General features: G+C 48.1%; 1 protein-coding gene across 1 annotated transcript in view; it reads right to left on the bottom strand.

Annotated features, from left to right (window-relative positions):
• Positions 1–25,505, bottom strand: part of LOC137064785 (mixed lineage kinase domain-like protein) — a 59,330-nt gene that overhangs the window by 6,482 nt on the left and 27,343 nt on the right. Inside the window, exons 8-10 of the mRNA XM_067436299.1 lie at positions 18,777–18,916; positions 18,645–18,694; positions 18,367–18,510 (exon numbers count right to left, since the gene is read on the bottom strand). Coding sequence (XP_067292400.1) covers positions 18,367–18,510; positions 18,645–18,694; positions 18,777–18,916 — 334 coding nt within the window. The remainder of the gene's footprint in view (positions 1–18,366; positions 18,511–18,644; positions 18,695–18,776; positions 18,917–25,505) is intronic.

The raw sequence follows: 25,505 nt of genomic DNA, 5'->3' as shown, positions 1-25,505 counted from the left end.
GTTTACATCTGTGAGATCGACACAGAGTCGCAGTGTGCCTCCCTTTTTCTTCGCTATTACCAGGTTAGACACCCACGGCGAGGCATCGACTGGCTCTATGACATCTGCCTCTACCAGGCGAAGAAGCTCGGCCTCCACCGCATCACGAAGAGCCAGGGGAATGCGCCGAAGGGGCTGGATAATAGGGCGGACCGACAGATTAACCGTAGGCTGGTGTACAAATCCAGTCATGCAGCCCAGCCCGTTGAACAGTTTTGGGTAGCGGTCAGGCCAGGAGGTGGCGACCTGCAGGACATGCAGGCCCCTAGCATCACTCACAGTAAAACCCAGGGCAAGGAACAAGTCTAAGCCCATAATGTTAGCTCCCTTCCGGGTGATACAGAACTTAGTGGCAGGCGCACATTGTTGATCATATCTGACGGAGAGGCTGACCACACCCAGTGTGGAGATGGGAGAATGGCCGTAGCCTAACAGGGGTCTAGCTGCTGCTTCCAGAGGAATGTGACTGAAGAAGCGGTCATAAGTGCATTTGTTCAAAATTGACACTTTAGCCCCTGTGTCCACAAGGAGGGGAATGAGAGCAGTGCCCACACGGCATGTGCAGAGCTTGAACGAAGGCTGTGAGGTCTGTACCGTGTTTATGGGGACAGCAGCATTGTCATGGCAAACAGCAGAGGAGCGACAACAGCGTGCAAAATGGTTCAACTTGTTGCAGTTATGACAACGTTTTCCCTGGGCAGGGCATGATTGGTCTCTGGTTGCATGTTTAGGGGAGCCACAGTTGCTACAGCTCTTGCGCCCACTCTCCCTGGGCCCCCTGTATGGCGTTTAAATGAAGTCAAAAGTCGCGCGCACGAAAACCACGAGCACGCGAATAAACCCAAGCGCGCAAAACAGACCCACGATAGGAAAATAGCAACGCGAGAGCGCATCTGTGCACCCGCGAGAGCGCATCTGTGCAGCCGCGAGCGCATTTGTACACCGCGAGCGCGCATTTGTACACCGCGAGCACGCGAAACAGTATTTAGGGGCGGAAATGAATACTAGCGCAAGCCCCTGCTGCCTAGCGCGCACAACTGCAAATGAGCGCTCGCGTGACTACTCAACACTCGCTCGCTCCTCGAGTTGACTTTTGACACTTTGAGGGCGGGGCAATGACTTTTGTCTTCCCACCTGTGATTGGTCATTTGTTTAATCAGTTTTACTCCTGTTTAAACATGTAGCAGGACTAGGACAAGACACATTTTAAGGAACCATTATGTCGGACCCTGAGCAGGTAATTTAATTTTTAAGTCTTTGTGTTTCGAGTGCAATATATTCAATATATGAAATTGTATTGTACAATTTCAAAGGTATTTTGTTTACAATCATCTTGAATAGTTTGTATAGGACCTTAACACCAAAAAAGATAAGCTAATTTAAGATAAAGCTGACTAACCCATAAATGTAGGATGTTAAAGGATAGTTTTGACCTACATTGACAATATACAGTAAATAAATCATCGCTGAGTAGCATTTCTAGCTACTTAACAAAGCTAGTATGCTAATGTATAAACAAAGCAGCGTAAATGCAATCTTTGTGATTTATTTATCTGACACATGGTGCTGGATGTTCCGCTTGTGCCCGTATAAGGTCAAAGAGCTCTTGCAAAGCCTGGGTGATACCACCCATTGGGCCACTGAATCTGCATTAACGACAACAGCTGGGGCAACAGCCTTAGTCCTAATGGGTTGTTATCATAGCTATCAAAATCCAGTGTTTTGTATTTTGCGTACGTGAGTTTTTGTTGTACATGTCTATAAAAAAAAAAAAAAAAAAAAAAAAAATTTGTACTGTGCTAATTAATTGAGATTTCTTACAGCTCTTACGGTTGTTGGCCTTGTCTGTTTCGTTGCTTCTATTACTCTCCCCTTTTTTGTAAGTCGCTTTGGATAAAAGCGTCTGCTAAATGATTAAATGTAAATGTAAATGATAGCAGGGGGTACTTGTATGTGACTGGACAGGGCCTCCAGAATATACAGCTCCTGACGACACAGAAACTCCAGATAATCTAAATCCAGTGGTATTGTGCTGAAGGCCTGTTGCAACTTGTGTAAAAGATTTGCCAAAAAGTGGTGTCTTAGCTATTGACAGAACAAAGAATAATTAATGAGATGTTAAGATACCATGTCACTTTTGTGATAAACACACTTCAAAAGTTGAAAGGGTTACATTATCTCTACTCATCCTTTGAGTCCAGGAAAGTATTTAAAAAAAATAGATAATGAGCATCAAAGTTTGATTTTACTTACTAATTTCCCTATTTCAAACATGGTCTTAGTAGTACATCTATCAAAATTATTTTCTTAATTGTTTGCATATAGGATGACAGAAAACATCAAAACGTCACTTTTTTTTGTTTTACACTTTTTACAGGGTCACATAGACCATCAGCAGAAAAACGCTTTCAGTGATGTAACCCTTAAGTTTCACTAATGCCGTTTGTAATGTGTTCTAATCATTTTATAAACGGCATTACGATAATAGCAATAGGGCAATAGGGGTCGGTGCTGTGGTTTGAATAAATTACAAAGATTGCATTTACGCTGCTTTGTTTAGTACATTAGCATACTAGCTTTAAGTAGCTAGAAATGCTACTCAGCGATGATTTATTTACTGTATATTTTCAATGTAGGTCAAAACTAACCTTTAACATCCTACATTTATGGGTTAGCCAGCTTTATCTTAAATTAGCTTATCTTTTTTGGTGTTAAGGTCCTATAGGCCTACAAACTATTCAAGATGATTGTAAACAAAATACCTTTGAAATTGTACAATACAATTTCATATATTGAATATATTGCACTCGAAACACAAAGACTTAAAAATTAAATTACCTGCTCAGGGTCCGACATAATGGTTCCTTAAAACGTGCCTTGTCCTAGTCCTGCTACATGTTTAAACAAGAGTAAAACTGATTAAACAAATGACCAATCACAGGTGGGAAGACAAAAGTCATTGCCCCGCCCTCAAAGTGTCAAAAGTCAACTCGAGGAGCGAGCGAGTGTTGAGTAGTCACGCGAGCGCTCATTTGCAGTTGTGCGCGCTAGGCAGCAGGGGCTTGCGCTAGTATTCATTTCCGCCCCTAAATACTGTTTCGCGCGCTCGCGGTGTACAAATGCGCTCGCGGCTGCACAGATGCGCTCTCGCGGGTGCACAGATGCGCTCTCGCGTTGCTATTTTCCTCTCGTGGGTCTGTTTTGCGCGCTTGGGTTTATTCGCGTGCTCGTGGTTTTCGTGCGCGCGACTTTTGACTTCATTTAAACGCCATACCCCTGTCCACTCTCTGTACATCCAAACTGTCACTCACCCTGTCAGCTGCTTCTGCAGTCGCTGTGTGCTGAACTAACGGTGGTGATGACGTCATAGGCTCGTGAACTTGCGTGCCTCCGCTAGGGCCGTTTCCAGTTGCTTTCCAATTACTAAAGCATCCGCTAGTGTCGTGGAGTCTGGCTCTAGTAAAAGTCTCTCTCTCAGTTGGTTACATGACGTTTTTTCTATTAACTGGTCAACTATAAGTCCATCCTCCAATACCCCAAAATCACAAAGTCTGGCCAGCTCACGTAATGCTGAACGTTTTCAGACATAACAGACACGATCGCGTGCTTCATCATTAAAATTAGCTAACGGACTCCAATGTTTGTATAACGTTACACTAGTCTGATGTGCAAAACCGTTTTGCTTGCTACTGCTAAGGTTTTGTCGCATACAATTGTCCATAAACCGAATCATGTCATCATAAACGTCGAGTAAACACACAAATGTTGACAGGCCACTAAATACAGTACATACCACAGAGACGGGCGTCCTGCTGCTGCTGTTTCTCCTGTTCAATTTATTTCAGCCTGGATCATATATCTATTAGCTGAGCTCGATAGCTATGGGGTTCCTCCACGCTTGAGGACGTCATGGCTTTGCGCACTCGTCATTCTTTTGCTCCGCCCACACGATTTATTTTATAAATATAATAAAACTAAAGACTTTTCAGAGATATGAAGGATGCAATCCCCCCCCCCCCTTTAATGTTCAACAGCTCACTGCCCTGCATTGTATCAGTTGGTTTTGTTACTCTAATAATGGCAAAAACCAAACACAATTATAAAAAAGGTTGTTTGCAGAAAAACACATCCTGGGCAACTCTGGCCCTCGAGATCCACATTCGTATTTATTTCTACAAAGTTTGTCTTCTACAAACTCAAAAGATTGTTTTGAAAGATTACATGTTAAACAAGTCTTTAGAACAACACTTTAAATCCTTAAAATGAAAAACATTTCTGTAATTATTTAACCATTATTCATTATGTAGCCTAATATTTATTTAGTTTGCCATGGGGCATTTTCACAGTATAGACCTGTGGTGTGACTGGCAATAATGAACCATAAAATAAAATAAAATAAAATATGCCAAAACACAAAACAAATTCATAAATACAATCCCTATTTTTGTACGCTATAAGTCCAAATCTTCAGAATCCATATGATTGTGAGGTTCATCTCCATTCTATGGAGCTCCTAAAGGGACATGTTCAAAATATTACATGAAGGAAATAAATGTTTTCCAATGGTTTTGTATTCTCTCGCAAATGTTTTGTGTTCCCTTGCAAAACGTCTCAGGTTACGTATTTAACCATGGTATCCTTAGAGGGAACTTCGAGCTGCGTCAAAACGCTTGGGGAACGCCTCTGCGTGATGCGTCATGAAGCACTCGTGAAATCAGTCCAATAGCGGGAAGATACGTCATAGGCGGTGTGACGTCATCGACCAGGAAGCTATAAAGCACACCCGGACCAAACAGTCATTAGCTTCTGAAAAAGCCAAACAAATCAATCACAGGCATGCCGGGAGTATGGCATAACGATGCAGCGTCTCGTTCACTCTCAGGGAACCATGGTTACATACGTAACCTGAGACATGCCCTATCTCGAGGGAACTTCGAGCTGCGTCGAAACGCTAGGGGAACTCCATACCCACGCCGCCAGAGTCCCAAATGTCTGTATGTGTGAATTCAACCCAGAAACACCCGGGACCCCGGGGTAGAGGCCACATCTAGATTATAGAACCTCACAAATGTATGCGGAGAGGACCACCCAGCCGCATCACATACCTCTGACAGTGAAACTCCCGAAATAAGAGCCATAGAGGCAGCCATACTCCTGGTGGAGTGGGTGCGGACCCACATTGGTGAAGGCTGTCCGGCCGACTCGTAAACGAGTGAAATAGCCTCGACTATCCACTTGCTAAGCGTCTGCTTTGAAGCCGGTGTCATGACAAATCCTGTCCCCTGTAAAATCGTGTCCGCTGGTAGCGGTTTTAAATGCCTGATCAAAAGTTGTTATACATGGTTCTGGACAATCAATTGTTTAAAAATAACTAAATAATAAACTAATAAACTATGAATTCATTGCCACACTAAGTACACACGCAAAACATTCATTTGAAATATTTAATTGATCGCTATAATGGGAGCAAAAACATGTTCTGAATTATATACTTATATAAGCACGTATAGCTTCAGTTATATACTACTAATATATAAAACATATGCTTTGTAAGACAATAAAGACTATTTTAACACAATTTAAACAGTAAAAATCAAAACGCGATTGTGTGAGAATTGTAATCAGGCTCTGAACAGATTACCTATTTAAATTTCTTTCAGCCAATAGAATCGCTCTGCGGGGCCTTGCGGACACGATTTCACAGGGGGACAGGATTTTTCATGACACCGGTTTTCCCTTACTCGGGGACCCAAAACACACAAACAACTGTTCTGACTTTCGCCACAGGGCAGCTCTGTGGACATATGCATCTAGGGCCCTGACCGGACACAGCAGATTTAGCTTCTCTTGGTCTTGGTTTGTGAAAGGAGGCGGACAGAAAGCCTGCAGCATTACTGGTCCCGGCACATTAGTCGGGACCTTGGGAACATATCCTTCCCTCGGGAAGAGAAATGCTTTTACCATTCCTGGTGCAAACTTAAGACAAGAGGGTGCCACTGATAGAGCCTGTAGGTCTCCTACTCTTTTCAATGATGAAATTGCCAGAAGGAATACCGTCTTTAGTGTGAGGAACTTTTCTGACACTTCCTCTAATGGCTTGAACAGGGCCAACATTAGGCCTTCTAAAACTATGGCCAGGTCCCAGGTAGGCACCCTTGAGCGTGCCGCAGGTCTGAGCCGCAAAGTACCACAAAGGAAACGCGTGACCCACGGGTGTTTCCCTAACGATGTATTATCTAATGGAGTATGATAAGCAGATATCGCTGACACATACACTTTCAGCGTCGAAGGGGATAACCCTGCAGAGAATTTTTCTTGTAGGAACTCAAGAACTTAACCGACCGGGCAGTTAACAGGGTCCAGAGCCTGGGCTGTACACCAGGCGACAAAAACTCTCCATTTGAGCGTGTAAAGTCTCTTTGTGGATGGTGCTCTGGAGTGCAACATGGTCTCTATCACCTCGGTAGATAGACCCGTGTTCATGAGCTGGGCCCCCTCAGGGGCCAAGCCCACAGTTTCCACAGCTCCGGGCGGGGGTGCAGTACTGACCTCCCGGCCTGCGAGAGAAGGTCCCTCCTGACTGGGATTTCCCAGGGAGGACCCTCGAGGAGAGACATAATATCGGCTAGCCATACTCGGCCCGGCCAGAGCGGGGCTATCAATAAGAGCTGAGCCCCGTCTCGGTGTATTCTCTCCAGAACTCCTGGGAGCAACGCCAGAGGGGGAAAGGCTGGATGTGTGAGGAAGAAAAATAATGGACAGTGCGTTGTCTCTCGAGATGCAAACAGATCCACCTGAGCTCGCCCGAAGCGAATCCATAGCTCCTCCACCACCTCGGGATGGAGTCGCCATTCCCCCGGCACCACTTCCTGCCTCGACCGCCGTGCCCTGAAGCACCAATGGTGGCAGGGTTGGCAGACCCCCCCCCCCCTCCCCCCCGATGGCACCGGGAGAGAGCGGGCGCCTCAGCGAGCCACACTTTCCTGGAGGGGACTGCCATCGGAATATATTTTACGGAGGAGAAATCTCTGAAATGCCGCCGCCTGGCCTCTTGGTAACGGTCGACGACTGTTGTTACTGCGTCGCCGAAGAGGCCAGAGGGAGAGACAGGCGCATCCATAAGAAACTTTTTATCTCTCTCCTTTATATCTGAGAGATTGAGCCACAGATGTCTCTCCGTGGCCACCAGGGCTGCCATAGAGCGGCCGATGAATTTGGCCGTCTCCCTGGTGGCACGAAGAGACAAATCTGCAGCCCGTCTAATTTCTGCAATAGTCTCTCTCCCCACTTCTTCCGTTTCTTCATTAATATCCCCCAACAGATCGGCTTGATACGCCTGCAGGACGGCCACCGTATGTAAACAGGCGGCTGCCTGCCCTGCTGCCGAGTACGCCCTGCTCACCAAAGCGGACGTTGTTCTTACTGGCTTGGTGGGCAGCTGCGGGGCTCGCAGCGAAGATACTGACTCGGGGGAGAGATAGCTCGCGAGCGTCTCTTCCACCCGAGGCATCGCCGCATAACCATGAGCCTTCAACCCATTTATATGAGAATATTCTGATGTTGAAGGGTTGAATACTCTCACTGATGCTGGTTTAGCCCAGGTGTGGAGGTCCGGGAAAAATGGCAAGCCCCGCCTATGAGGTTGTGTGTAAGAGGGCAGAAATATTTCGTCTAACCTACTCTGTTGTCTTTGTGATTCATACTGCTCAGCCGGCCAGTCAAGGCTTAATCTGGCTATGGCACGAGTCACAACCTCCAGCTCCTCCTGAGCGTGTGTGTGCAGTGGTGGTAACAGATCGTCAGTTTCTTCAACGCTAACAACATCCAGTTCCTTGGAACTGGAGTGCTTTTGCGGATCATGTGCCCCAGCGCGAGCGGAAGAAACCGCAGAGCGTGCTTCCAACTCGCGAGCTGAGGCTTGAGATCCAGCGGGTAAGGGCAGAGATAGGGGATCACCCGTCTCTAACCCCGCCACTAGATCTAATTGCGATTTCTTTTTCTTTGTTTGAACACACACACAATAAATGGACATACAATTCACACAGAGCGCTTTGTGAAGGCACAGAAAAGCTAATGACTGTTTGGTCCGGGTGTGCTTTATAGCTTCCTGGTCGATGACGTCAACCGCCTATGACGTATCTTCCCGCTATTGGACTGATTTCAGGAGTGCTTCATGATGCATCACGCAGAGGCGTTCCCCTAGCGTTTCGACGCAGCTCGAAGTTCCCTCGAGATAGGGAAACATTTGCGTTCTGCTGAAAAACTTTGCGTTCATTTCCAAAGAGCTCAAAGGTTTTGAAATCAAATTTAAATTTCTCGGGGGAATGTATAACATTTTGCGAACAAACTCAAAGTTTCTACACATTTGTTACATTAAGATCAAATCTGCTTCTCACAATGGTCTCCTTCAAATAGAAGAGACCTCAACATCATCACACACTGAGATTTTCTCTTTACCAGAGATTCTGGTAGTCTCACATTTGTCTCCTCTAAAGATTCATAGGAGGACAAAGATCTTTCCAACTTTACAAATAGAAAAATGTCTCAGTATGAACTCAAACATTTCTACTATAAAATATATTAAAATATATTATTACCGGTCGCTGCATGTGGCAGAACCTGTTGATTCTTTTAAAAAGCAGCTGAAGACACATTTATTTAGACAAGCTTTTAGTTGACTGGGCTTTTATGTTTTATATTTTGTTGTTGTTGTAAATTGTTACATTTCTGTACTTTGTAAAGCCCTTTGTGATTTTATCTATGATAGGTGCTATATGAATAAAATGCACTTACTTATCCAAAGGCATCAGGTACTGATGGTATGGAAACGAATTAACAATGCACATAAACTGTGCAGCTCTACTTTCTTGTGTTGTGTAATTGTTGAGTGTCAACAAATAAGAGTAATGTTAACCTTATTTCTGCATTACATTTGGCATGTGTTGAATGTTTTTTACTTTAGGACCTTTCAAGTACTTGACTTGGAGCACAACTTGTAAAGTTGTTGAGACTCTTCTGAACTTTAAAAGTGATAAATGTAAGAGCTCCTCTAGCTCAGAAAATTCTGTTTAGGTATTTTCTTAAACTTTAGAGGATACTGTTGTGAGTGTTAGATTTGCTGTTTCAGTGTGAGAAGTTTTCAAACTTCATAATATATTTTAAAGACTCTTGTGATGATACAACGACTTACAATAGGTTGAATGACACGTCTGCCATAGCCTGACGGGTCTGTATCGTTTTAATTCGTACTTTTAAACTTCGGGTGTTGGGTAGTAACCCGAGAACAAAAAGAACTACAAAATTCGACTGCTTTACGGCATATACGTCATTTCCACCAACACCCACACTTCCTTAAATTCGGACGTGCGAGCCCAACTTTGTTCGTCGGATAATATAGTCATTTCCAAAGCAGCACAGACAAATAAGAAAGAAAAGGTTTTGCTGGAGGAAAGCAATAAGAGGAAACAAAAAAGTGATCGGATTAAAGGCAGGACGAAGATCAACATTGGACCAGCGTTTGCTCGTTGGCATGAGCTGAAGGAGGTGTGCCCGACCGATGCTGTCATGCTTGTTATGGTGATTACCTACCACTCAAACATTTAATTGAAGTATCATATAGATTCTGTAAAACGGTATAACCAATAGACTACTGTAATCACGCTGGCTTGTAAACGTGAGCATCGCGATTATTTGGTGTTTGAAAAAAATAAAACCCATGAAATTATATTCATATGACATGCTGAAACATATGCCACTGACTGTACCTGGGATGAAGACATTTCAAACGTGACGCCAGAAGAACACCTGCATGTGAACTCCTCCTGCAGCGTTCAGGGTAACTGTTAGTGCTGCACCAACCCGCGGGGCAGCTTTTATGAAGTTATTTGGCCCGCCCCGCACCACTGTATATATTTTTACAACCCGCCCCGCACCCGCGATCATTAAATAGACATACAGGGTCCGCGGGTTATGAGACGACAGGAACTAGCTTCTGAGCCTTCAGCAAGCAATCTGTGTGAACCTGTCTGTCTATTTGGTGTTTTTGTCTGTCTATTGAAGAGTTTTTCCACCCTTTTTGTTAAATATTGCATATATATTAACAAAACAAAGTGAAAATAAAATAGATAGATTACTATGGCGAGTGAAAGCAGTTTTAAGAGGTGTGTTCATCCCTGCCCACGTTACATCACGAGCGGGGATACACACTCTCTTTGTGTAGCCTGCTTGGGAGCGCAGCATGCCCAGGCAGCCCTCGAGGGGGCTGCTTGCGAGCATTGTGAAAAGTTACCGCTGAGAACGCTGCGCTCCCACCGGGCACTCTTTGAGGAGGGTGCCTCGGCTTGTGTTCCCCGTGGCTCTGGTCCCGCTGCCGCCGAGGCGGAGCGGAGGCTGCAGTCGTGGGGATCACAATTGGATGTTGCAGAGGGGTTAGAGACGGGCGCTGCCTTATCTCTGCCCTCACCTGCACCATCCAGCGGCTCTTCTCGGGGCATGGAAGCACGCATGGCGGTTTCTTCCCCCCCGAGAGAGTCGCCGGTGCTTCAATTGTCCAGCTCTGAGGAGGTGGACATTGAAAGCATCGAGACTGAAGACTCGCCACTTCAGTCCCCTGCATGTGAGGAGCTCGTTGAGGTTCTGACGCGAGCTGTGGCCAGGCTTAACATCGACTGGCCAGCTGAGAGATATGAGGCAGGAAGAAAGCGTGTAAGCAAGCTAGATGAAAGATTCCTGCCTTCTCGCGCTTCAGAACCTCAGCGACGGGGCCTGCCGTTCTTCCATGATTTGCACACTGAGGTGGCAAGATCATGGAGGAGACCGGCATCATATCGTGTTTTCAGCCCGCAGACTTCGGTCTACAGTAACATCGCCGGGCTGAAACAGTATGGTTATGGGGCGATGCCAAAGGTTGAAGAGACGCTCGCGAGCCATCTCTCGCCTTCCTCGGCATCGTCCCTTAAGGCCCCGACTTTGCCCACCAGACCTCTTAAAACAACGTCGGCGCTGGTGGGCAAAGCGTACTCGGCAGCGGGTCAAGCTGCTGCATGCCTGCACACTATGGCTATCGTGCAGGCATATCAGGCTGACCTGCTGAGGGATTTGGACAGTAGTGATGTCGTGGGGGGAGATATAGTAGCCGAGCTGCGTACATCTGCGGATTTAGCTCTCCGGGCCACCAAAGAGATGGCCAGATGTGTTGGCCGCTCTATGGCAGCATTGGTGGCCACGGAGAGGCATTTATGGCTAAACCCCACTGACATCAAGGAGAGGGAGAAAGCTTTCCTGCTTGATGCAACGCTTTCTCCTGGAGGCCTCTTCGGTGACGCAGTTCACACTGTCACCGAGAGGTTCCAGGAGTCGAAAAAGCAAGCTGCGGCGCTCAAGCAGTTCCTCCCTCTCCGTGTCCAGGTCTCTGGGGCTGCTGCTGACATCAAGCAGCCCAAACCGAGTACGAGCGCCTCGCACAGGGCAAAACAAAAGCAGAGCGTCGCTACCCAAACTCCCCCTCAGCGCGGGGACGAGGGGCGGCGCTCTCAGACGAGGCCTTCGAGGGGCAGGGCTGATCTGAGGACAGTCCTGATCGCCAAGAAGGCCTCGTCGAAGCGTTCCTGACGCCAGAAGCGTCAGGACGCTGAGGGTGGTTCCCCCCGTAGGGAAACGGTGTTTACCCCTGCCAATGGTACCCGTTTCCCTGCGGCACCCTCTGGGGGCCGCGCTGCCAACCCCGCCGCAATGCCGGGGCGCAGTCGGTCTCCGCGGGCCACCCGAGGGTGGTCCGCGCCCCCCTCGGGGGGCCCCCGAGCAGTCAAGTCAGTCGTTCCCTGCCGGTCCGCCGCTTCAGGGCACTGTGCTTGTTGCTCAAAGTACACCAGAGGCCAGCCTCGAGAGGCTGGTTCCCTTAGTAGATTTTCTAGACGAGTGGAAATGTCTATCAAATATATCTCATTGGGTCCTGCAGATAATCGAAAGGGGGTACGCCATTCAATTCAAAAGTCGCCCACCTCCTTTCAGCGGTGTCCTACCTACAGAGGTGGGCCCGGAGCAGGCTCTGGTAATGGCACAGGAAGTACAGACACTCCTGCAAAAAGGGGCTATAGAGAGGGTTCCCCCTCCCAGCAGGGAGTCTGGGTTTTACAGCCGTTACTTCATCGTGCCGAAGAAGGATGGGGGCTTACGCCTGATATTAGATCTGCGTCTACTAAATCGCTCGGTGGCCAAGCTCAAGTTCAAGATGCTCACACTCAGACAGATTGTGTCGCAGATCAAACAAGAGGATTGGTTTGTCACCATAGACCTCAAAGATGCGTATTTTCATGTCTCCATCCTTCCACATCACAGGAAGTTCCTCAGGTTTGCCTTCGGGGGAGAGGCATACCAATATCGAGTACTTCCTTTCGGTCTAGCACTGTCACCCCGCACATTCACCAAGTGTGTGGATGCAGCTCTGGCGCCGTTGCGTCTGCAGGGCATCCGCATACTGAATTATATCGACGACTGGCTGATTCTAGCGATTACAGAGCAGATGGAGGTTCAGCATCGAGATGCTGTTCTCGCGCATATGTCGAAGTTGGGGTTGAGGCTGAACGCCAAGAAGAGTGTGCTTTCTCCGGCTCAGATAACCACTTTTCTAGGTGTGAACTGGGACTCGGTAATAATGCGGGCGCAATTATCGCCAACACGCATAGCATCGATCCTGGCAGCAGTCAAAGAACAGAAGCTAGGCCGGGCTGTCACTGTGAAACAGTTCCAGAAACTGTTAGGTCTCATGGCAGCAGCGTCCAACATAATACTTCTTGGCCTACTGTACATGAGGCCACTGCAGTGGTGGCTCAAAACAAAGGGATTCTCCCCGAGGGGAAATCCGCTCCGCACGATCACAGTCACGCGGCGATGCCTACGTGCTCTGGTCATGTGGAAAAACCCGGGGTTTTTATCTCAGGGTCCCGTGTTAGGGGCTCATGTTCGTCGCGTAACGCTAACGACAGATGCCTCTCTCACAGGCTGGGGGGCGACCATGAGTGGTCGCTCATCCCAGGGTCTATGGCAGGAACATCAGCGGCACTGGCACATAAATTGGCTAGAGATGCTCGCAGTGTTTCTTGCATTGAAACAGTTCCTGCCCGACCTCAGGGGCCACCATGTGCTAGTCAGGTCAGACAACACATCGGTGGTCGCCTATATAAATCACCAGGGGGGTCTGAGGTCCCGTCCGTTGGACAAATTGGCACATCGGATCCTCCTGTGGGCCCAAGGGAAATTGCTGTCAATCAGAGCACTATATATCCCGGGGGTCCTGAATCAGGAAGCAGACAGCCTGTCGAGGCAGGGGCCGAGGCCCGGGGAATGGAGACTCCACCCAGAGGTGGTGGAGCTCCTATGGAAGGTATATGGGAGAGCAGAAATAGACCTATTTGCTTCGGCGGAGAATTCTCACTGCCCGCAGTGGTTTTCTCTGACCCATCCAGCCCCGCTGGGGTTGGATGCCATGGTACAGGAGTGGCCGAGGCTACCTCTGTACGCCTTCCCCCCGATTGTCTTGCTTCCAGGAGTTCTGGAGAGGGTACGCCGGGACGGGGCCCAGGTACTTCTAGTGGCTCCGTACTGGCCGACCAGAGTGTGGTTTTCGGACCTGATATCTCTCCTGGAAGGCTCTCCGATGGAGATTCCGACCAGGAGGGATCTACTCTCTCAGGCGGGCGGGAGATTCCTGCACCCACGCCCGGAGATGTGGAAACTATGGGCCTGGCCTCTGAGGGGGCTAGGCTCATAGAGGAAGGTCTCTCGGCCGAGGTCGTAGAGACCATCCTTCACTCCAGAGCTCCATCCACGAGGAAGCTGTACGCTCTGAAATGGAAACTTTTCTCAGCATGGTGCAGAGAGCGCCAGTGGGACCCAGTTAACTGCCCGGTTGGTACAGTGCTGGAGTTCCTGCAGGCAAGGTTCTCGGCAGGGTTGACCCCCTTCACAATAAAGGTGTACGTGGCGGCCTTGGGTGCCTTCCACGTCCCTTTCGGTGGAGTGTCTTTGGGAAGACACCCTCTAATTACACGCTTCCTCCGTGGCACTTTGAGGTTGAGGCCGGCTATGCACTCGAGGGTCCCAGCATGGGACTTGGCCATTGTCTTGAGGGGCTTGTCTGGGCCACCGTTCGAACCTTTAAAGGAGGTTTCGGACAAGTTCCTCACCCTAAAAACCATCTTTCTTTTGGCCATTTCATCTCTCAAAAGAATAGGAGATATTCAGTCCTTGTCTGTAGCACCCTCATGTTTAGAGTTTGCGCCTGGGATGGTGAAAGCCTTTCTGCATCCCAGGCCGGGTTATGTCCCCAAGGTTCCTACGAGCCCACGGGGCCCCATCACTCTCCAAGCCTTCTGTCCTCCTCCTTTCTCGATGTCAGACCAGGAAAGATTAAATCTGCTGTGCCCTGTTAGGGCGTTGGATACATATGTCCACAGAGCTGCCCTGTGGAGAAAGACTGATCAGTTATTTGTCTGTTTCGGGCCCCCTAAGAAGGGGGCCCCTGTATCTAAGCAGAGGATGAGCAAGTTGGTGGTCGAGGCCATTTCACTTGCTTACGAGGCGGCCGGGCAGCCGTCTCCACTGGCTGTCCGGGCACATTCTACCAGGGGTATGGCTGCTTCGAAAGCACTTTTGTCGGGGCCTTCCCTCCATGATATTTGCAACGCGGCCGGATGGTCGTCTCCATTAACCTTCGTCAGGTTCTACGAACTAGACCTGGCATCTACTGTTGGGGCGCAGGTACTCTCGTAACCGTGTGCGCTTCGGCTTCACACATACGAGACACTTGGTCCTATGGCGATGTGGGTATAAGCGTTCTCACAGCGTTTCGACGCAGCTCGAGTTCCCCGAAAGGGAACGTCTCAGGTTACGTATGTAGCCCTAGTTCCCTGAGGGAACGAGACGCTGCGTCGCTTTGCCATACTCCCGGAGTGTCCGTGATCACTTACTTCAGGCTTTATCAGAAGTTAGTTCCTGTTTGTTTTCACGGACGCTTTATAGCTTCCGGTCGATGACGTCATCACGCCGACGATCAATCTTTTTTCCGATGGAATGGTTCTACAGGCGCTTCACGACGCATTAACGCAGAGGCGTTCTCACAGCGTTTCGACGCAGCGTCTCGTTCCCTCAGGGAACTAGGGTTACATACGTAACCTGAGACGTTTTCATTCCTATGAGTGTCCATTACGTTTTATATATATTTTTATATATATTCTTCTCTATAAAATGGTTATGTTTGGGGGTAGGGTTTAGGGATCTACAATTCATCTATAAAATGGTAAAAAGGTAAATTATACAAATATCTTTATTACACAAAATATTCATAAATATTTCGTTTTTTTAGCTATAAATATGTTATAAAGTTTACGTTTAAATGTTATTAATGTGTCCATAATGTACGTTTTAGCATCTATCCAAATGTAAAAACTATGGAGGGATTTTTCAGTCAGATTAAAAACTAAAAGTCTAAAACTAAAAGTCTTAAACCGAAACTAAAAATCTAAATTTGAAACTTAAAGTCCAAGTCGAAAATGAATTTGGTATTTAGGATTGGGCATTTGGTATTTAGGATAGGGCATTTTCTATTTAGGATTGGGCATTTTCTATTTAGGGTTGGGCATTTGGTCATTTAGCCATTTAGGATTGAGGATTGGGGATTTGGGGATTTAGGATTGGGAATTTGGTATTTAGGATTGGGCATTTAATCATTTAGCCATTTAGGATTTAGGATTGGGCATTTGAGGATTGAGGATTGGGGAGTGTATGCAAATTAGGAGGCGTGGCCCAAATACTGGAGGCTGGGTTTGAAATGGCTGGTGCGCAGATGCACCTTATGGACAGCAGAGGGAGCTCCCAGTGCTAAGGAGCACACTTTAATGAAACCAAACGGAGCGAGTGAGCGGCTTGAGCGAGGACTGTGCGATAACTTCAACTTAATGAAAGCTTTGTAACATTTGTGGCCTCAAACACAAAGTCACCAGTGAAAGGAGTGCTATCGGTCTGACGACGAGAAAGCAGCAGACAGTGCAGCAGGTAAGATGCTAACATTAGCTACTAGTTATATAAGCTGATATTGCTAATATGCTTTAGTAGGGAATTATTATATTGGTACATGCTGCCTTGTTTTTTAAACTGCGGTTAACCCCTCTGACATTAGTAGATACACTCCTCTCCCATTGCCACTAGATGGTCTTGTTTATGTTTTTTTCTTTTTTGCTATATAGCCTATATACATTTTATTTAAATTGTGAGAGAAAAGAAATTAGGCTTGTTCGACTTGAACGCTGCACACTGCAAGACCTATCGGTTTATGACATCAAAGTACTGCGATTCAAAAGCATAAGGAGCGTCTACTCTCTTTGATGTCATATGTTGTGTGTGTATGTATGTATGTATACGTTAAGACGATGTCAGTCAGAGCATAATATAGCAATATATTGCGGTCCTTTTTACACTGCACAAAAACCCTGCTGTTACATCGTCACTGGCCTTCATGATTGCTTTCCTAACCTTGTTTATATATATATATATATATATATATATATATATATATATATACACACATACATACACACACACACAACATATGACATCAAAGAGAGTAGACGCTCCTTATGCTTTTGAATGCCAATATAATAATTCCTTACTAAAGCATATTAGCAATATCAGCTTATATAACTAGTAGCTAATGTTAGCATCTTACCTGCTGCACTGTCTGCTGCTTTCTCGTCGTCAGACCGATAGCACTCCTTTCACTGGTGACTTTGTGATTGAGGCCACAAATGTTACAAAGCTGTCATTAAGTTGAAGTTATCGCACAGTCCTCGCTCATAGGTCCTCGCTCAAGCATAGACAGTAAAAGAAATGGACACAGCGACCCCATTGACGTCTACGGCGAAATAATGAAGTCAACCTAGGGGCACTCACTTCCTGATGGCTGAGCGAACTGCGCAGGCTCAGACTGAGCTTGACGACGTAGATGTGACGTGAGCCTCCTGTCTGACAGCTGTGAGTCTTCTAGTAGATGTGGAAAGCGAAATCTGAATCACGTTGTTTAAATATTTTCTCCCGTTGCTTTTGGCTCACTATGGGCTTCTCCCCATTCTTCCCCCTTGACTTTATCAGACTAGTCTCCAGGACATGTCTCCACGTCCCCCCGACTGCCTCATAGACAGTAAAAGGTTGCCTGGGAGCGTCTCCTCAGGTCTATACGGTAATTTCTCAACTGTGCGACAGGGTCGCGTTGGTTATGACGCAATCGTTAGCCTATTTTTACAAAAACAGCTTCTGCGGGGCGATAGTGTAAGATACAAGGTAATGGAGCCTTTTATACATTGTCGTGTTTCTTTAGAAATAAACAATGGACAAATGGAGTCTTTAAACGTCTCAGATGTAAAGTTATTCACTGTCAAAGTGACTCAAAAATGAATGGGAGTCAATGGGATGCTAACAGCAGGTGATGGCTTGGTTAGCAATGGCAGCCCCTAGGGGTGGAACGCTTTCCGAGCGCTAGATTACCCCCTTGCGCTCAAGCCGCTCACTCGCTCCGTTTGGTTTCATTAAAGTGTGCTCCTTAGCACTGGGAGCTCCCTCTGCTGTCCATAAGGTGCATCTGCGCACCAGCCATTTCAAACCCAGCCTCCAGTATTTGGGCCACGCCTCCTAATTTGCATACACTCCCCAATCCTCAATCCTCAAATGCCCAATCCTAAATCCCCAAATCCCCAATCCTCAATCCTAAATGGCTAAATGATTAAATGCCCAATCCTAAATACCAAATTCCCAATCCTCAATCCTAAATGGCTAAATGACCAAATGCCCAACCCTAAATAGAAAATGCCCAATCCTAAATAGAAAATGCCCTATCCTAAATACCAAATGCCCAATCCTAAATACCAAATTCATTTTCGACTTGGACTTTAAGTTTCAAATTTAGATTTTTAGTTTTGGTTTAAGACTTTTAGTTTTAGACTTTTAGTTTATAATCTGACTGAAAAATCCCTCCATAAAAAACAATGTATGTTTCGCACCTGAAAATGTTACGTATTGATACCCATGTATAAACAATGAGACCAGGCTGATACTGAGGACCATAATTAGGTTGTTGAGGTGTATTTGATTAGAGTTAGAACTAAACACATGAAACATGAAAGTGGATCTCAAGGGCCAGAGTTACACCCTGGTATAGGGCATAGGAAAGTGATGCTGCTTCTTCACTTTCAAAAAGTCTATTCATGTATGTACTAATCACAGAATAAAATGTGATGGCCCACTTTTTTATGTAACTTAATTTGTGTGATAGGGTCTTACCTCCTGCTGTGGGTCTTAGGAAGGGCTCGAATGAACGGCAGGCATTGATGAGCTCTTTTAGCTGTTTGGGACAATCTATAGGAAGTGGCTCCATGACCTTCTCTACACACACTTTTTGATAGATCTGACTGTGGGAAGAACAATCTAAAAACACAGGCAAAAACGAAGATTAACAGATTTTATTTATTTATTTATTTATTTATTTATTTATTTATTTATTTATTTATTTATTTATTTATTTATTTTTTAACAAAATTGATTGTGGTGGTGATACACACCTTTAAAAGGATCCTCTCGGGTTGCAATTTCCCACAAGACAATGCCAAAACTAAAAAGAGCATGTATGGTCAGTAACAGTCATCCTTTATTTGAATAAGATACACATTTTCAATGATTTTTGTGTGCCATACCTGTAGATCTCACATGCTTTATCGTAAGGATGGTTGATATTCTGAAGCAGTTGTGGAGAGCTGTAATGGAAAGCACTGTTCTTTTTGGATTTATTCTTCTGAAGAGAAGTTTCTGTTCTTGCCAACTCAAAGCCCCCCAACTATGAACAAGATATGAAACGAGCATATACACATAACATAAAAAATAGGATGAAACCCCAAAAAGTAATATTCCCTTTTAGGTTTAGGTTCGGTTAGGTGTCCAGTACATTTTGAGTTTGATTTGGTTTGAATGTATTTTTCTTTATTTTTCTTTAATGATCTTTGACCAATTTGACTAAATTGGTTTGTGTGTGACCTCTATGAAAAAAATCTATCATAAAAATAACTCTCAAAGCTCTAACTCTCAAAGCTCAAACTTTTTGATGCTCACGACCCCTAAATCCTTTGAACCTTTATAAAATACAAACTATATTTTAAATATTTTCTTATGTAAAAAAGAAAAGAAAAATATTAATGTGATATAACGGCTCGGGTTATGTATATAACCCTTGTTCCCTGAGAGGGAACGAGCACTGCGTCGGAACGACGATTTGGGGATACTCCCTTAGCATGAACGCGTCTGAAGTATGAATGAAACTAGTCCAATCCTTATTGGTCCTACGTCATGACGTAGATGTGACGGCATACCCGGAAGCTATAAAGGGGAGCCCGGCGCATAGTAGCGTCAATTATCGCGATGAAGCATAATGCTCTCAGGCGATACGCGGTGTGGCGACGAGACGCAGTGCTCGTTCCCTCTCAGGGAACAAGGGTTATATACATAACCCGAGCCGTTCCCTATATCGAGGGAACTTCGCACTGCATCGGAACGACGATTTGGGGAACGAGTACCCACTAGGCCACACCAAGGATACGCCTGCCCTATTGTGAGCTGGAGACCAGGCACAATCAGGACTGGAGTACCCTGCCACCGGGGGTCGCAGGGAGGTGTAGGCTGTAAAACCTTATAAATGTGTGCTGAGTAGCCCAGCCAGCCGCTTCACAGATGTCCTGCATAGGGACTCCGGACAGAAGGGCCACCGAAGAGGCCATGCCTCTAGTCGAGTGGGCTCTCAAGGCAATAGGTGAAGGCAGATTGCGCACCTGTTATGCCAAGGCTATTGCCTGCACAATCCAATTACTGATAGTAGGGGTTGACGCAGGCAGCCCTTTCTTGGGTGAGCCAAAACACACTAACAGTTGGTCTGATTTCCTCCACTGAGCCGACCTTTCCAGATAGATCCTTAGGGCCCGAACTGGACACAAAAGGAATAATCTCCCTTCTTCCGCCGTCACATGGGGCGGAGGATGAAATGCCTGAAGAACCAAAGATCCCAGGTTGGAACTCTGGTACGCACTACAGGTCTTAACCTACACGCCCCACGAAGGAAGCGTACAACCAATTGATGCCTACCCAAAGGCCCATCACCTAACGGAGCGTGGAAAGCTCCAATAGCTGCCACATACACCTTAAGTGTGGACGGGGTAAGCCCTGCAGAGAAACGATCTTGGAGGAACTCCAGTACTGAAGCCACTGGGCAGTTAACTGGGTCCACCTCACGTTCTCTACACCAAGTGACGAAGACATTCCACTTGAGGCTGTACAATCTCCTAGTAGACGGGGCCCTAGAGCTAAGCAAGGTCTCTATAACGTCTGCCGGCAGGCCCTCCTCTCGGAACCTGGCCCCCTCAGGGGCCAGACCCAGAGGTTCCAGATTTCGGGGCGGGGGTGAAATATTGTGCCCCCCGCCTGCGATAGGAGGTCCCTTCTCAGAGGGACCTGCCACGGGTGATCCGCCAGCAGCGCTATTATGTCCGAGAACCATACTCGAGTTGGCCAACAAGGAGCTACCAGAAGGAGACTGACTCCCTGTTGCCGAACCCTCTCCAGGACCCCTGGGAGCAGAGCGACGGGGGGAAATGCATACAGACGCCGCCTTGGCCAAGTCTGTACCATGGCGTCCAACCCCAGCGGGGCTGGGTGCGTGAGGGAGAACCTCTCGAGACGCAAACAGATCCACTTCCACTGGGCCGAACCTCCTGACAATCGCCTCCACCACCTCTGGGTGGAGCCGCCATTCCCCGGGCCTCAGCCCTTGCCTCGATAGTATATCTGCCCCCTGATTCTGTATCCCCGGGATATACATTGCCCTGAGGGATAACAGTCTGTCTTGTGACCAGCGAAGGATTAGATGCGCCAGTTTGCATAGCGGGCGTGACCTCAACCCCCCCTGGTGGTTCAGATATGCCACGACTGCCGTGTTGTCTGTACGGACTAGAACGTGGTACCCGCGAAGCTCTGGGAGGAAACTCCTGAGAGCCCTGTAAACCCCCATCATTTCCAGGCAGTTTATGTGCCAGGTCGAATAATGGTCCTCCCATAGACCCCTCGCAAAGCGGCCTTCCATGACCGCGCCCCAACCAGTAAGGGAAGCATCTGTTGAAACGGTTTTCTGGCAACATGATGCTCCCAGGACTGGCCCTTGGGACAGAAACCAAGCTTTCTTCCATATACCTAGAGCCCGAAGGCATTTGCGCGTGACTCTGATCATACGGAATGGGTTCCCTCTGGGGGAAAACCCCTTGGTTTTCAGCCACCACTGTAGAGCTCTCATATGTAGCAGGCCGAACGGAATAATGTTGGACGCTGCCGCTAGATGCCCTAACACTATCTGAAAGTGTTTCACAGTGATACTCTGGCCTAGCTTTATTCTTGAGACTACCGCCAGAATGGTCTTGATTCGTGCGGGGGAGAGTTGCGCCCGCATCGAAACCGAATCCCATACTACCCCCAGAAAGGTCGTTTTCTGGGCTGGCGCCAACACGCTCTTCTTTGTGTTGAGCCTCAACCCCAAGCGTTGGATATGTGCTAGAACTACATCTCGATGCCGAACCGCCATCTCGTACGACTGGGCCAGTATGAGCCAGTCGTCGATATAATTCAGTACACGGATGCCCTGAAGCCTCATAGGAGCCAGAGCTGCATCCATGCACTTTGTGAATGTGCGTGGGGAGAGGGCTAGGCCGAAGGGAAGTACTCGATATTGGTACGCTTCGCCCCCGAAAGCGAACCTCAGGAACTTCCTGTGACATGGAAGGATGGAGATATGAAAAAAACCCGATATAGGGAACAAATATAACAACCTTTTTACTGAAATAACATAATTTAAAAATATTATTAACAAATGATTTAAATATTGTCTGGAAATTATTTATATTGTATTATGTTGACAGCAGATTTTTTTTTAATAGTCCAAAAAAAATCTGTCAAAAAAGTTTCAGAAAAAAAATATATAAAAAATAATGCTATGATAAAAAATAGTGCATTTTGTAACAAAACAAAAAAAACAAAGCAACAACTTTCCCCTGGTTCCTGTACCAAGAAGTTATAGTGGGATGTGAGATGTTTTTTCTGACAAAAAACGGCTCGGGTTATGTATATAACCCTTGTTCCCTGAGAGGGAACGAGCACTGCGTCGAAACGCTTTGGGGATGCTCCCTAAGCATCAGCGAATCTGAAGCCTGAATAAACACTAGTCCAATCCGATTGATGACGTGCGTGATGACGTCATTGTGACGGCGTACCCGGAAGTATAAAAGGGGAGCCGGCGCATAATGGCGGCAGTTTTTTGCTCTGAAGCATGCGCTCCAGGCGTGCCGAGGTGTGGCGGTACGACGCAGTGCTCGTTCCCTCTCAGGGAACAAGGGTTATATACATAACCCGAGCCGTTCCCTTATCGAGGGAACTTCCCACTGTGTCGAAACGCTTTGGGGAACGAGTACCCACTAGGCCACACCGAGGGTAGCGCCTGTCCTAGTGTGAAGCCGGAGACCGGGCACAACTATGATTGGAGCACCCTCGCGCCAGGCGTCGCAGGGAGATCCAGGCTATAAAACCTGATAAAAGTGTGTGGAGTAGCCCACCCCGCCGCCTCGCAGATATCCTGCAAGGGGACCCCAGAAAGGAGGGCCACCGAAGAGGCCATACCTCTGGTGGAATGTGCCCTCACGGCTACAGGTGAAGGCAAACTGCGCACCTGATAAGCCATGGTTATTGCCTGGACAATCCAGTTACTGATTGTCTGAGTAGACGCAGGCAACCCCTTCTTGGGTGAGCCAAAACACACCAACAATTGTTGAGATCTCCTCCACTGTGCGGACTTCGCCAGATACACCCTGAGTGCCCTGACCGGGCAGAGTAGGTGAAGTCTCCCCTCTTCCGCCGTCACGTGAGGCGGAGGATGAAATGCCTGCAGAACCAAAGACCTGACCACCCTCGATGGGACCTTAGGCACGTAGCCCGGCCTAGGGTGTAAGATGGCCTTCACTCCACCCGGGGCAAACTCCAGGCAAGTCGGCGTTACTGCCAAGGCCTGGAGATCCCCCACTTTCCTTAAAGAGGTAATGGCGAGGAGAAAAGCCACCTTAAGGGTCAGATTTTTCGGTTCCGCTGACTCCAATGGCTCGAAGGGGGCCTCGGCCAACCCCTCGAGGACCACTGCCAGGTCCCAGGTTGGAACTCTGGACTGAGCCACAGGCCACATCCTCCGAGCCCCACGGACGAACTGTACAACCAACTGGTGCCTACCCAGAGGCCCATCACCCAGAGGAGTGTGGAAAGCCGCAATGGCAGCCACGTACACCTTGAGTGTGGACGGGGTTAGGCCCGCAGAGAAGCGATCTTGGAGGAACTCCAGCACTGAAGCCACTGGGCAGTTAACTGGGTCCACCTCACGCCCCCTACACCAAGTGGAAAACACATTCCACTTGAGGCTGTACAGTCTCCTTGTGGACGGAGCCCTGGAACTGAGTAAGGTCTCTACCACCTCTGCCGACAGGCCAGCCTCTAGGTACCTGGCCCCCTCAGGGGCCAGACCCAAAGGTTCCAAATCTCTGGCCGGGGGTGGAATATCGTCCCCGCCGCCTGAGACAGGAGATCCCTCCTCAGAGGAATCTGCCATGGATGACCTGCCAGCAGGGCTATGATATCTGAGAACCAAACTCGAGTCGGCCAACGGGGTGCTACCAGAAGTAGACTGATCCCCTGCCGACGGACCCTCTCCAGGACTCCCGGGAGCAGCGCAATCGGGGGAAATGCGTACAGACGCAGCCTCGGCCACGTCTGCACCATGGCATCCAACCCCAACGGGGCTGGATGCGTGAGGAAGAACCACAGTGGACAGTGGGACGTCTCTCGAGACGCAAACAGATCCTTTTCCACTGGGCCGAACCTCTCGCATATGGCCTCCACCACCTCGGGGTGGAGCCGCCACTCCCCGGGCCTCAGCCCCTGCCTCGACAGGATGTCTGCTCCCTGATTTTGAACCCCCGGGACGTACATTGCCCTGATGGACAACAGTTTCCCCTGGGACCATAGGAGGATTAGATGCGCCAGTCTGCACAGAGGGCGCGGTCTTACCCCTCCCTGGCGATTGAGGTACGCTACGACAGCCGTATTGTCTGTCCGCACCAGGACATGTTGGCCGCGGAGGTCCGGGAAAAAGCTCCTGAGAGCTTTGTAGACCACCATCATCTCCAGGCAATTTATGTGCCAGGAGGAATGACGGCCCTCCCACGGGCCCCTCGCAAAGCGGCCGTCCATGACCGCGCCCCAACCAGTGAGGGAGGCGTCTGTTGAAACGGATTTCCGGCAACAGGACGCTCCCAACACTGGCCCCTGGGACAGAAACCAAGGTTTCTTCCATATGACTAGGGAACGAAGGCATCTGCGCGTTACCCTGATCATACGAAAAGGATTCCCTCTGGGGGAAAACCCCTTGGTTTTCAACCACCACTGGAGGGGTCTCATGTGTAGCAGGCCGAACGGTATCACATTGGACGCTGCTGCCATGTGCCCCAGCACTCTTTGAAAGTGCTTCACAGTGATGGTGTGGCCTAGCCTTATTCCTGAGACCATCGCCAGTATGGTCTCGACTCGCGCGGGAGACAATTGTGCCCGCATCGTCGTCGAATCCCATACAACCCCTAGGAACGTAGTCCTCTGGGACGGCGTCAATACACTCTTGTTCGTGTTGAGTCTCAGCCCCAAGCACTTTATGTGGGCTAGAACGACATCTCGATGCCGAACCGCCATCTCGTACGACTGGGCCAGTATGAGCCAGTCGTCGATATAATTCAGTACACGGATGCCCTGAAGCCTCATAGGAGCCAGAGCTGCATCCATGCACTTTGTGAATGTGCGTGGGGAGAGGGCTAGGCCGAAGGGAAGTACTCGATATTGGTACGCTTCGCCCCCGAAAGCGAACCTCAGGAACTTCCTGTGACATGGAAGGATGGAGATATGAAAATATGTGTCCTTTAGATCTATCGTGACGAACCAGTCCTGGGACTGGATCTGACTCACGATCATGGGGATAGTGAGCATTTTGAATCTGAACCTCCTCAGAGACCGATTCAAATCCCTCAGATCTATAATCGGACGCAATCCTCCATCCTTTTTGGGAACTATAAAGTACCGGCTGTAGAACCCGGACTCCCTGTCTGGCGGAGGAACATGTTCTATGGCCCCCTTTTGCCAGTAAGGATTTTACTTCTAGTTCCATTACCCGACCCCGCTCTGGTACCACTGTGGTCCAGGTCAACCCCCTGAACCCAGGGGGAGGTTGACCGAACTGCAGTCTGTACCCATTTTCTACAATGCGCAGGACCCATGTGGACACACTCGGAAGGCATTTCCATGCGCCGAGA

Source organism: Pseudorasbora parva, chromosome 25 (assembly GCF_024679245.1).
Source record: "Pseudorasbora parva isolate DD20220531a chromosome 25, ASM2467924v1, whole genome shotgun sequence".
Classification (NCBI taxonomy): domain Eukaryota; kingdom Metazoa; phylum Chordata; class Actinopteri; order Cypriniformes; family Gobionidae; genus Pseudorasbora; species Pseudorasbora parva.
This window is presented reverse-complemented; position numbering and strand designations above follow the sequence as displayed.